We start from the raw sequence: 11440 nt of genomic DNA, 5'->3' as shown, positions 1-11440 counted from the left end.
CAAACATCCTCTGCTTGTCACTGGCATGTGGCAGGAAAGGTACCTGTCATGTAGAGTTTTGGCCAGGCTGTCTCTCTTTTCTCTGAAGCCTCCTCAGAGACAAGCCAGAATCTCTCCTGGCATGTTTTTAAGCCATGGGTTTCTTAACTTCCTGACAGAAGGGTCTGTGTTGAGCTGGGCAGAAGTTTCTGGTGTCTTGCTCCTCTGCTCTCAGACTTCCTCCATCAATTAATGGTCTGTTGGAATGTGATGGGTCCAAACTGCCCAAATTATTTCAATTCCTGATTTCCTGTTGAGTGCACAGAATTTGCTTACTTTGTGCTCATTTTGAATAAGATTAACAGTTGATCTCTTGAGCAAACATTCCAGTTTAATGTCAGCAGAGTGACATAGGCTGCCTGCTTTGTGTGTTCCCAAACAGTTTTACTGCTGTTAGCTATACCTCTGAAGGGCCAGGATTTTGTTCAGAACCTAAAATAGTTAGTTAACCCCTGCAGATGTTTAGTGATAGATTTTTAACTCTGAAACCATTCCCTCCTTTTATTACTAGGCAGAGTTTTTCATTTTATGGTTGCATAGTAGGGACTCTTCAGCTTCTTTCTCAGACCCTGGTAGAATTAGCTTTCCTTAAAGAAGGTAAGTCCAGAGTAAGGGCTGAATTGTCTCTTCTGCCTCTGCCTGTGCTGCTGGTACTTCACAAGTCCAGCGCAGCGGTGGTGGCGGTTTGCTGTTGTTCACCTTGGACCAGGTGTGATGTCTCCATCACAGCTGTGCAAACAGCACAATGTTTCCTGCAGGCACCTCCAGGCAGGTTGGGGGCTGGAAGCAGGTGTGATTTTCTTACTGATTGTACTCTGTTTAAGAGTACAATCAGACATTTGTGGGATAGGTGTGTTTTTGGCACTGTCCTTTATCTATATGCAGAGCTGTCAGGAGCAGTCTGTGATACGGCTTTGTTCTTTGGATGGGGCACCTCAGAGATCCCTTCTGAACAACGGGAAACCTTTATTTTGTCATTCTAAGACTGCATTCAAATCATGCAACAGTTTACATCTTGTGGCTTGTGAGATGCTTTAACAGATTCTGCTACTTCTCCCTCACAAAGTTGTGGGCATTTCCAGGAAGCTGCTTACCTTGCTGACAGCAAGTTATTTTATTTGACATGCAAGGTGTTTCTTTACAATGCTGCCAGCTGTTTCACTCAGTCTGTTGCAGAGCCTGGAGCAACCCGTGACTGCTCTGGGCAGGAGGGTGTCCTGCCCGTGCTTGGGGAAAAGGCTGATGTACAGCTTGCTCAGCAGAGCTCAGTGTATGGACATGCATAAGCACAACACCCCAGTGGTGCAGGGAGGCTGATCTGCTTATCTGCTGATCTGTACACCCAGCTGATCTGCTTATCTCCTGCCTCTGAGGCTGACTGTGAGAACCAAAGTTTCCCTGTGTGTTGGAGAAATGACCTGCAGCATCCTCTGGTTGTGCTGGTGATGGGGAAGCTGCTGTGTGAGGCCTGTGGCTCCCCTGATGGTCCCTGCAAGGAATCTACTCCATGCCATGCTGGAGCACCCCTTCCTACTTAAGATTTCAGAGCTGTCCCGTGGAAGGCTGAGACTGGAAGGCAGCTTGGAGGCGAGAGTTGAGGGCAGGAAGTGACTCACTGGTGCTGCAAGCTGGCGGGTGAAGGCTTGATGCAACACAGCTCCCAAGGGTGCCCCATGCAGGCTGGGTCACCCTGAAGGAGCAGTGGGACCTCTACCCAGCTGCCTCAAGCCCTCTTCTAACAGCCCCAGGGATGCTCTTCCTGCTGCACTGGGTCTGCAGCAGTGCTGGTGGGTTTGGGAGCAGAGTGACAGGGTACAGGTAGGCAGCAGCATGAGGAAGTATGGAGGAACCCCCATCCCACAGCACCCCAGGGAGCTGGACCCCCACTCCCGAAGAACCTGGGCTGGCAGGGCCAGCCTGGGGTCAGGGTGCACAGTGACCCTGTGCAGATCCACAGAAGTGGTGTCAGGAAACGTGGAATAAAAGCACTCCCAGCATAATGGAGGGGCTGGAGCTGCTCCTCAGAGCAAGCAGCTGGTTTGCCTTTTAGGGTCGGCAGCAGGCAGAAACAATTTCATGCAGATTCCAGGACCCATAATGGTTCTGGAAAGCTAGCAGGAGCAAAAAGCGTTCTTCTCCCCTGCTGACCTTGGAGTGCTTTGAGGACCGTCTTTCAAAGCCATGTCCCTGAATGGTTTCATCCTTACATGGGGAATACTTGCCTGCCCCTGTGCTTTCTCTTCTGCGTGTCTGTTTAGGTGTAAACTGCAACTGCTTATTTTTATGCTCAGGCAACCCTGGGGAGGTGAGAATAGGCAGGGACCTGACAGGCAGTCAGAAGCAGATCTCTTCCTGTGTCCTGGAAAGATGAAGTGTTTCGCTAGGAACAGCCCCCTCGGTTACTCTAGGATGACTCTGTGGAGCAGCTGATTGTGACCTGACAACAAACAAGAAACTGGTGTGAAGTTAGATGAGGTTACAGGTTCACCACACACACAAGACTCTACACCAAAGGAGTTCATTGTAGGAGGAACAGTCTCAAAAGGCCAGTTAAACTCTTCAGTGATTGTGTGGATTGGGCCCTGGTCTGTATGTATTGCCTCCTTTGCATAACAAATCCCCTGTTTATTGGTGCTAAAATTAATGTAATAATCTCCTGGGGCTGTTGCTAAGCCATTGGCTTCGGACAATGACACCAGGGTGGTGTTGGGTGCATGTTACTCTCTAATTAGAAAGTGGACTTTGCTGTGCGTCCTTGACAAATTGCTGACCTTTCCCATATGTGGGGCTATTCTGAGCTCTGCTCCAGACTGATCAGATTTGCATCCTGGAGCACTTTAAATGTTGTTTGTGAGTGGAGCTCTTGTTCCTAAAGCTGTTTGTTCATGGGCACAGGAGAGAAACTGAACTTCCTTTGCTCCGTGAGCAGGCAAATATCTGTGTTTATTTTTGCCCTCCAACAGCTAGTGAGACAGCTGAGCAATATCCCACATCCAGCTCCACCATCACCCTGTACAAGGGACCTGCTTCAGCAAGGCTTGTCCCTCCGGACCTGAGCCATCTGGCAATGGGCAAACACTATTTGCAGTTGCAATCCCATCATTATAGGGCAACACCTTGGTTAGCATTTGAGGTGTTCCTGACATCAGCCCAGCACACCCAACACACAGCTGATGTTTACTGGGTGGTGCAGACTGCAAAGGATGAGCACATGCTCATTAGCACAAGAGCAATGGCCTGTATTGTACCTTCTATATCTGAGCTTCAATTAAAGGGATTTTTAATGCATTTTAAAACTCTACCTCTTTCCTTCATAAGGAAGGGAATTTCCAGGTTCATCATTACAATCACAGTAAGAATTGTGGGCTTTTCTACTATTTTTTTTTTACTCCATTTCTTTTGTCCCACCTTCTTCTTCCTGGTGTGCTTGGTCTCACAGTGCCACATCTTAGGATCGAAGATGCTGCGTTTGCTTTGGTGCTGCCCAGGCTTTAATGCCCCTGCCCAGCTCTGCATGTGAGACCAGAACAAAGGGAGCAAACAGCTTATCTAACACAAATAACTCCGAGCAAACTTCCTGGGCCTGTTCTTGTTCTGTTGAAAAGGCAGCGCAAAGTCTGCTCCCATGTGTGCTGACTGCAGCCTTGGCCACGTGAGGCTCCCGGGCCTGGCTCTGCTGCACCCACAGCCTGGGGAGCAGCACTCAGCTCGCAGTGTGCAGCAGGCATACAGAGACTTTGGGGAGGAACTACTCGAAGTGGAGGCAAGCCTGCCCCACCACTTTAGGGTCCTCCTTGGTATATCATTTCTGGAGGGTTTGTTTTTCACTTCCTCTTCTGACAGCATCAGGGACAGGGTAGTGGTGCTCAGGAGGCTTATTCCTTGTCATTTGTAAAACCCCAGCCTTCTTCATTCAAGTCATTTTTTCTTCCTTTGTGTTTTCTGATGTCCTCTGAGCCTGTATTACTGGACCACAGAGCTAAAGTGCAGCCCACTGAGAAACATGGAAGTTCCCTGCTCTGGCGGTGCCTTAGCTCCCAGGCCAGGAGTGCTCATTAGAGGTCCTTTTATTACAGACACACCTTGGAAAGTTCCCTTCACCAGGGCTGGGAGGAGGTGGAGGAGAGTTGGAAATTTCATTTAATTATTTGCCAGAGAGAAAGGTCCCAGGTGGCTTCAGGCAGAGAAGGCAAGTGGGGTGGCAGAGAAGGCAGCAGTGGGTGAGAAGCAGCCAGGAGCTGTGTGGGGATCAGGGGAGCTGCTGCCCAGTCACGGGAGCGCCTTGGGGTGCCCCAGAGGAGAGGGACACTGGGGGGGGCCAGCACAAGCTGGAACAAAACTGGGGCAAGTCCAGTTCAACACCTTGCAGCAAACCACCATGTGCCTGCCTTGCATCCAGTAACAGACTGGACATTGCCTTGTTCTGCAGACAGCACACAGAGCTGCTGGTTGGAGCTTTGGGGGAGGCCTAGTGGAGCATTGGCCCCAGCCCACGTTGCTCGCAGGGACATGCTGTGGAGCTGCTCCCGTGGCCGCAGCCACACACGCTGGCCTGCCACGCTGGAGGGCACGGAGCGGGCAGTGGCCTGGGTGGCAGCTGGTAACGAGTGTCTGAAAAGGGACTTTGTTCCCCCTCGGTTGGTCACGTAGCCATGTGGGAACACTGGATTTATTCTCTGTCAGTCCTATCGGCACATACCAGGCTTGACAACAGCTGGGAGCTGTGTGGCTTGGCCAAGAATAGCCCTGGGGAGCTCTGGGCTGTGAGTCAGAGCTGTCTGGATCAGCTCCTGGCCTGGAGGCTGCCTCCCAACCTACAGCCGGCCATGGGGAGGGGTGCAGGGGCTGGTAGGGAGCTTCCTGATCATTAAATGCTTAACAGCAGATTGAGCTGTAATTGCTTTCTGAAGTGGGTGGGTTCGTGAAGAACACGGAAGTGGGGGTGCTCTGCAGCTGACAGCTCCGATGTAACTCAGTGGGCTGTAACTCAGTGGGCTCATCTACGCTTGACAGCAACCTGGGTTAAAGAAAGGTGTGATTTTGCCAGTGAAAAACTCCATGTTTAGGAATAACCAAGCTAAACTAAACAAGAGGAAGATACTCTTGTTCTGGAGTTAGTGCTCCAAAGCAAAATAGTTCCACAAACCTGTTGTCTGTGAGGGAGATAAGGGGCAAGGAGAGATGTCAGGTCTCCTTCATGCCAGGCCCCAACAGGTGCTTGTGGAACACACACCTAGCCCTATAGCTTCTCCTTGGAGAGTGTTTGTAGTTGGAGCAACACATGCAGAACAGTTTGCTGGGACGAGGCTCCACAGCCAAGGCACAGTGCAAATTGCCTGATTCCTGCTTCCCTATGGAGCAGCTGCTTTAAACCTCTGGAGAAGTTCCAGGGTTTGAGCTGCTAGCAGCCCCTCAGGCAGAGCTTTCAGCCATCAGGAGGAATCCTGCTATGGACCATTCTGAGGACTGAGAGTGGGTCTCTGAAATGCAGCTGGGCAGACAGATCTCCCTTAGGGTGCCTGGCTCTCAGATATAACAGTGGACACACAACCACATGGCCAAACCAAAACTTTTCATGCAGGAAATTTCTCACTTTTGGTCTTACTTATGCTTCACTTCCCAGGAAGGTAGCAAAGAGTGAGGAGCTTAGCGGCATGCTGACATGTCCAGGTTTTCTGAGGGGTGACAAAGTGCTCCAGCTGTGAACTGGAGTATAAGCCTGAAGCAAGGTTCACTGCAGGCCTTAATGTCTGCAGGCTCATTGGGAAGAGCATGCAGCCCCAGGGCAGGAGCACACTCCTGACAGCAGCCATTGGCTCAGTGCAGGGACTCTGGTCCTTGGCCTCTGGAGGTGGCAGGGTTGTGCAGGGACATCTTGGACACCGTAAGCTGACACTGACCCACACCTGCCCTGATCTCAGCAGGTGAAAGAGGGCCTCAGACCAGCACCATGACAGAGTGCTTTGACTGTGACAACTGCAAGGAGTCCTTATATGGGCGCAAGTACATCCAGATGGACAGTGGCCCATACTGCATCCCCTGCTACGATGCACACTTTGCCAACACCTGCGATGAGTGCAAGGAGCTGATCGGCCATGACTGCAGGGTGAGTAGGGGCCCTGCAGACAAGCAGGTCGGTTCCCAGGGCCATTGGTCCCCTCCTCATCCTGGCTGTACTCCCAGGAGCTGTACTACGAGGATCGCCATTACCATGAGCATTGCTTCCGTTGCTTCCGCTGCGACCGCTCTCTGGCTGATGAGCCGTTCACCTGCCAGGGCGAGGAGCTGCTGTGCAATGACTGCTACTGCAGCGAGTTCTCCTCCAAATGTATCGCCTGTGAGAAGACCGTCATGCCAGGTAGGAGCAGGCGGACTTGAGCATTGCAGTTTGTTCCTGGTCCCTTGGTGTCAATTGGGGCTGCAGGTCCAGCATGAGAACAGCATGAAAGAGAGTTGGATCTCTGTTCTCCTGCCCTCCTGTCACTGTATGGAGAGTGCTAGGTCCTTTGCTTGTCCAGCAAGACAGCATGATCCCAAGCTGTGATCACCACAGCAGCCCCATCTGTCTGTTCCCTTTTTTCATGGGGAAGTGAATGAGGGTGGAGATAACAAAGGGTTTCCTGGGCATTTTCTGCTGTGTGCTGACAAGAAGAGACAGAATGACTGAAGGTGTATGAGTGTCTCTGGAGACAGCCTGAGGCAAAGGTGTGTGTGTCTTTGCTTGGCTACTTTGGCACCATCTTCAGATGTAGGTTACGTCAGGCATCTCTGCCGTCAAGCATCTGTGCCATGGCCTTTGTGCCAGTGCTGGGGACGTGTTCCTGCAGCCCTTCCCTTGTGGCTGTGGTATGGGCCTGAGGCCCCCGCTCCAGCTGCCCATGGTCCTGAACTGCCATGGGGAGGGGAAGCATAGAGCCAGGTGTGCAGGACCACAGTTCATCCTGCCCAGCCCCCCACGTCCCTGTGTGCACATGTGCTGCTCCCTTCTGTCACTGCAGGGCTCTCTTTGCAGGCTCCCGTAAGCTGGAGTACAATGGACAGACCTGGCACGAGCATTGCTTCATATGCAGCAGCTGCCAGCAGCCCATTGGGTCACGGTCCTTCATCCCAGACAAGAAGGATTATTACTGTGTCCCCTGTTATGAGAGCAAGTTTGCTCCTCGCTGCACTAGATGCAAAAAGGTAAGTGTGGCCTGACAGCCCAGAGCCCCCAGCTCTGATCCAGGGATAGGGAACTCCCTGCTCCTGCCTGAGCCCTATCTAAGGAGGGTTCAGGTGCCAGCACCCCGGCTATGCTGTTTCCCTTCACTTGTGTGTCACCAGCATATGCTCTCTTTCTGCAGACCCTCACCAAGGGAGGAGTGACCTACCGGGATGAGCCCTGGCACAAGGAGTGCTTTGTCTGCACAGGCTGCAAGACCCCCTTGGCTGGGCAGCAGTTCACCTCCCAGGATGACAACCCGTACTGCATCAAGTGCTTTGGAAACCTCTATGCCAAGAAGTGCAGCGCCTGCACAAAGCCCATCACAGGTGAGCAGAACAGCTCTCTGAGGAACCCCATGAGGGAGGAGCTCTTTGATGCAGCAGTCCTGGGGCTACTTCTGTCCCTTTGTCTGCATCTTTCAAACTGGTGAACTGTGTCCTGTGGGAGGAATTCCCTCTACCCACAGGTAAAGGCTCCAAAGTGACCCCTGAAAGCATGATCTCATGTCTCTAGCTTGCCTTTTTTGATACTGATTGCCATGTCCTGTGAAAAGGTTGTTCACAGATAGGGAAAGCCTAGAGCAGCGCCTGGTGCAGGGGAGTCTGGATCTGCTGTACCTGCCTAAGGCAGGGGAAGTAAGGGATCCTCTTCTGCAGAACCCCCAAGAGAGTCTGGCTTCCTTCCTGCCATCCCCCACTTGACCTTCCCCCTTGCAACTCCCAGGTTCTTGCTGCTGGAAAGGCAGGAGAAGCCCTCCATCAGCTGGTGACTCAGAGGATGATTCTGGCTGAGGACAGCTCCTGGACACCCACTTCCCCTCTGGTCCTTATCATGTTTGTTGCAGTCCTGGGGAGAAGAGGGTCACAGCTCACCAGTCCAACAACTGCCAGTAGAGGAAGGAAACTACTGTGGAGCCTCTGCAGGAGCCTGGGCCTGAGCTGATGGCAGAATGGCTCTTCTCAGGATTCCAGTAGTTCTGTCTGCCTTCATCCATGGGATGGTGCAGCTCGTCTCCCTGCTCCTCCCAGGGGAGAAAATCGTGATTCTGGTCCAAATATGTCAACCCTGCAAAGTCTGTTCTGAAGCAATTCTAGTGCTTTTCCCCCACAAGAGTGGAGATTTGCATTTCAGATGTATTTGATCCTGGGGGGTGTTTTGGGTGCCACCACCAGTGCCATGTGTGAAGACCTGACCTGGAGATGAGCAGGCCAGGACTCGGTCTGTGCAGGAAGCTCAGCCCAGTTTCCCCAGAGACTCTGACATTGCCCTCTGTCCCTCCCACAGGCTTTGGCGGTGGCAAATACGTCTCCTTTGAGGACCGCCACTGGCACCACAACTGCTTCAACTGCGCTCGCTGCAGCACTTCGCTGGTGGGGAAAGGCTTCATCCCCGACAACGATGAGATCCTGTGCCGCGACTGCAGCAGCGACCTATGAGCCCCCGAGGACACCGTGGGGCAGGGGCTTCCTCTATTCTTCAGGGCCTTTGTGTCAGATTCCCCAGCAGCATTTCAGGGGCGGAACACAAGGCGCAGGAGATGAGGGCTGAGCCCAAACTGCAGTGTGTTTAGGGGGTTCCTGTGCCCCCTCCCTGAAGGCTAGAATACGCTGTGCTATGGCTCTGAGCAGTCAAAGCTAAACAAAGCTGAAAAAGGAGCTTCAAGACCCCCCATTATTTACTCTTTCTTTTTGCTTCCAGTCTAACCAGGCACAAGCCCAGGGCCCCAGCTGAGCAAAGGGCAGGAGCAGGTTCAGCACTGGGCTGCTGGACCTGCACACTGGCAGCATGTATTCACTCCTCAGCACAGCGCTGACTTCTCTTTTTTCTCTGTGTGCTTCCCTTGCTCTGTGTGACCCAAGGCAGTAGCTCAGGGCCGTGCAGCTTGGCTGTGCTGGCCTGTGTTGCAGCTGGCTTTGCACAGCCTTCCCATATGCACAGCTGACCCAGGCATGAAGGGCACTCTCTTCTGGAGACACCAGGCTGGAATGTAGCCAGGAGCATATATCCTGTCAGATGGGATCCACCTCTGGAATTCTATAGCATCTCGCTCTTTGCAGGCCAGAGGTGCTCTCTTAGCTGTGAATGAGGAGTTCAAGTCACTTGTAGGTATGGGGCATTCTGCCTACCCACACCTACCCCATTCCCATCCACCTGTGCCATGACCTCCCATGGCTGGGGTGGCTGAGCTGGAGCTAGGAGCGTTGGCCTGCTGATGCTCAGATGCATCTGGCTGAGCCCTAGAGAAGGGCATGCTGAAGGCTGTGAGCACTCAGGGCTTTATTCCTGCTCCATCCCTCTCATGAGGATCCATGGGATGGGCACTGCTATACAGAGCCCAGCTGCCAGCAGCACTGGAAACACCAGAGACCTCCATTAATTCAGGTAAGGGAGCATTGCCCACAGACTGTGCCTGCAATTGGTAGCTGCTAGGAGCACTGAGAGGGTCTGCAGGAGCATGGCATAGAGAGCAGCTGAGGGGGCAGCAGGATGTCCACAACCTGCTCCTCCAGGGCTGCCTGTGTCCCCCAGTGGTAGACAGGGAGTGGTGGCTCTCTCCAGCCACACTCATCCTTCACTGTGTCCCAAACAAGAACCAAAGCAAAGGTGGCACCTGTAGGGGAGGGGGACTTTGCATTGCCCAGGTCCCAGTTGGCCCTAACTGCAAAATAGGGTATCTTGAGCCATCTCAGACTCACATGAGGCCTTGACCAATCCTTTCCCAATGGCTGAGCTGGCCCTGGGCTAAGGCCCCTCTGTTCATGCCTGCCTTGTCTCTACATCCTTCTGCTTCTGTCTCGCTGGGGCACTTTCGCCAAGCCTGCTTTCCTGCTTAGTCAGCCACATGCTTTTCTGAAAACTTGTTCTTGTAGGCTTTTTCCCTTTTGTACTCATTTGTCATGAATATCCATCATTTTGTACACAACTACAGGATGAAGGGGCTAGCCCCCTGCCCGGGCTTCATTTAGGAACAGAAAATGTTATGCATGTTGAGGTGTTATTACTCTGTGTTCAGATCCTTGTTGAATCCTTGTTTGGAAGCTTTGATGACAGCAAATCAGTTTGTGTGTTTGCTATTATGAGGAGCTTGGAGCCATCTCCAGAACGAATTGTCCTAAACCTCAGCGTCCTCTGTATTTCTTACTGCTTTATACAATAAACCGTTTTCGTGACACTTGCTCTTCTGTGTCTCTTGAACAGCAGGCACAGGGCAGAGCACTGAGTTGGTGCTGGGCTCTGCTCAACCCTGTTGCACTCCTAATATCATTCTGGGGACAGCCAACGTCTGCAGTGCTCATGCTTGCTTTCCCAAACCACAGCCCAACATCAGCTGTGCCGGTCCTGTGGTTGTGGCAGAGGAACAGCATCTCCCTCCTCTCCTCCTGTTGGGTGGCTGCAGTGGGTTCCTGGGGCTGGGGGTGCCCATCTATCCATGCCTGCTGTCTGTACAGGCAGGCAGTTGTGCGGGACAGGCCCCAGCAGCACTCGAGGTGCTGGTCCTGAGTGGGCACCTCTCCGTGCTTCCAGGCTGGCTGCGGGACTGTCCAGATCGCTGCAGTACCGAGCCCTTCCTGCTGTGCAGGCCAGCCTCCCTGCCCTGAGTGTGCACTGCCTGGCCATGCCACAACATTCCAAGGGAGCTCGGGTAGATGTTGCTGTAGCCTCCAGCCAGGGTATCCATGGTCTCTCTTTGCAGCCTTCCTTGAAGTGCTGCATGCTCATTACTCATGTTTATCAGCCAGGGAGCCATTTATTCCCTAACATATGAAACTATTTTCCGCAGATCCTTTACATGTACTAACAGCTGCCATGATTTCCTCTGGACTTGCCCGCTATGGCTCCAGCAGCTGGCTCCGGGCCCCGCCCTCGGCGCAGTTGCTGGGCTCCCGTGGGTGCTGGTCCAGTGGCAGGATAGGCACAATGCAGGGGGTGCCTCTGTGTAGGACCGTGGCAGTGGTTCAGCATGCACACATTCCTGGCTGCTTCAAAGGCTCCTGCTCTGGTGGCTGATGGAGTTCTAGCACAATTTTTGTTGCTATTGCTGCCCTGTGACCTGGACTGGGCTCTGCTGCTGTGCTGGGCCTTGGAGGGTGAGTGAGCAGCTCCAGCCCAGAGGTTCCCAGCTGAGCCTGTCCTCCAGTGGCAGCACCACAACCCGGGCTTTCTGCAGTGCTGTTTCCAGGGATTAACCACAAAAGG

At 52.9% G+C, this 11440-nt stretch overlaps 1 protein-coding gene across 2 annotated transcripts in view; it reads left to right on the top strand.

Moving 5' to 3' along the window:
* FHL3 (four and a half LIM domains 3) overlaps nucleotides 1–10415 on the top strand; it is a 13549-nt gene extending 3134 nt beyond the window's left edge. Inside the window, exons 2-6 of one of the 2 annotated variants that reach the window (XM_008635126.2) lie at nucleotides 5964–6145; nucleotides 6223–6397; nucleotides 7052–7221; nucleotides 7383–7569; nucleotides 8528–10415. In XM_008635126.2, the coding sequence (XP_008633348.2) occupies nucleotides 5964–6145; nucleotides 6223–6397; nucleotides 7052–7221; nucleotides 7383–7569; nucleotides 8528–8679 (866 nt within the window). In that variant the 3' untranslated portion in view covers nucleotides 8680–10415. Of the gene's footprint in view, nucleotides 1–5960; nucleotides 6146–6222; nucleotides 6398–7051; nucleotides 7222–7382; nucleotides 7570–8527 lie in introns of both variants that reach the window. The other variant, XM_017736207.1, reaches the window with a different exon arrangement.
* The last annotated feature ends 1025 nt before the right edge of the window (nucleotides 10416–11440 follow it).

This window comes from Corvus brachyrhynchos, unplaced genomic scaffold (assembly GCF_000691975.1).
Source record: "Corvus brachyrhynchos isolate BGI_N302 unplaced genomic scaffold, ASM69197v1 scaffold65, whole genome shotgun sequence".
Classification (NCBI taxonomy): domain Eukaryota; kingdom Metazoa; phylum Chordata; class Aves; order Passeriformes; family Corvidae; genus Corvus; species Corvus brachyrhynchos.
The sequence above is the reverse complement of the archived record's forward strand: the minus strand, read 5'-3'. Positions and strand labels throughout refer to the sequence as shown.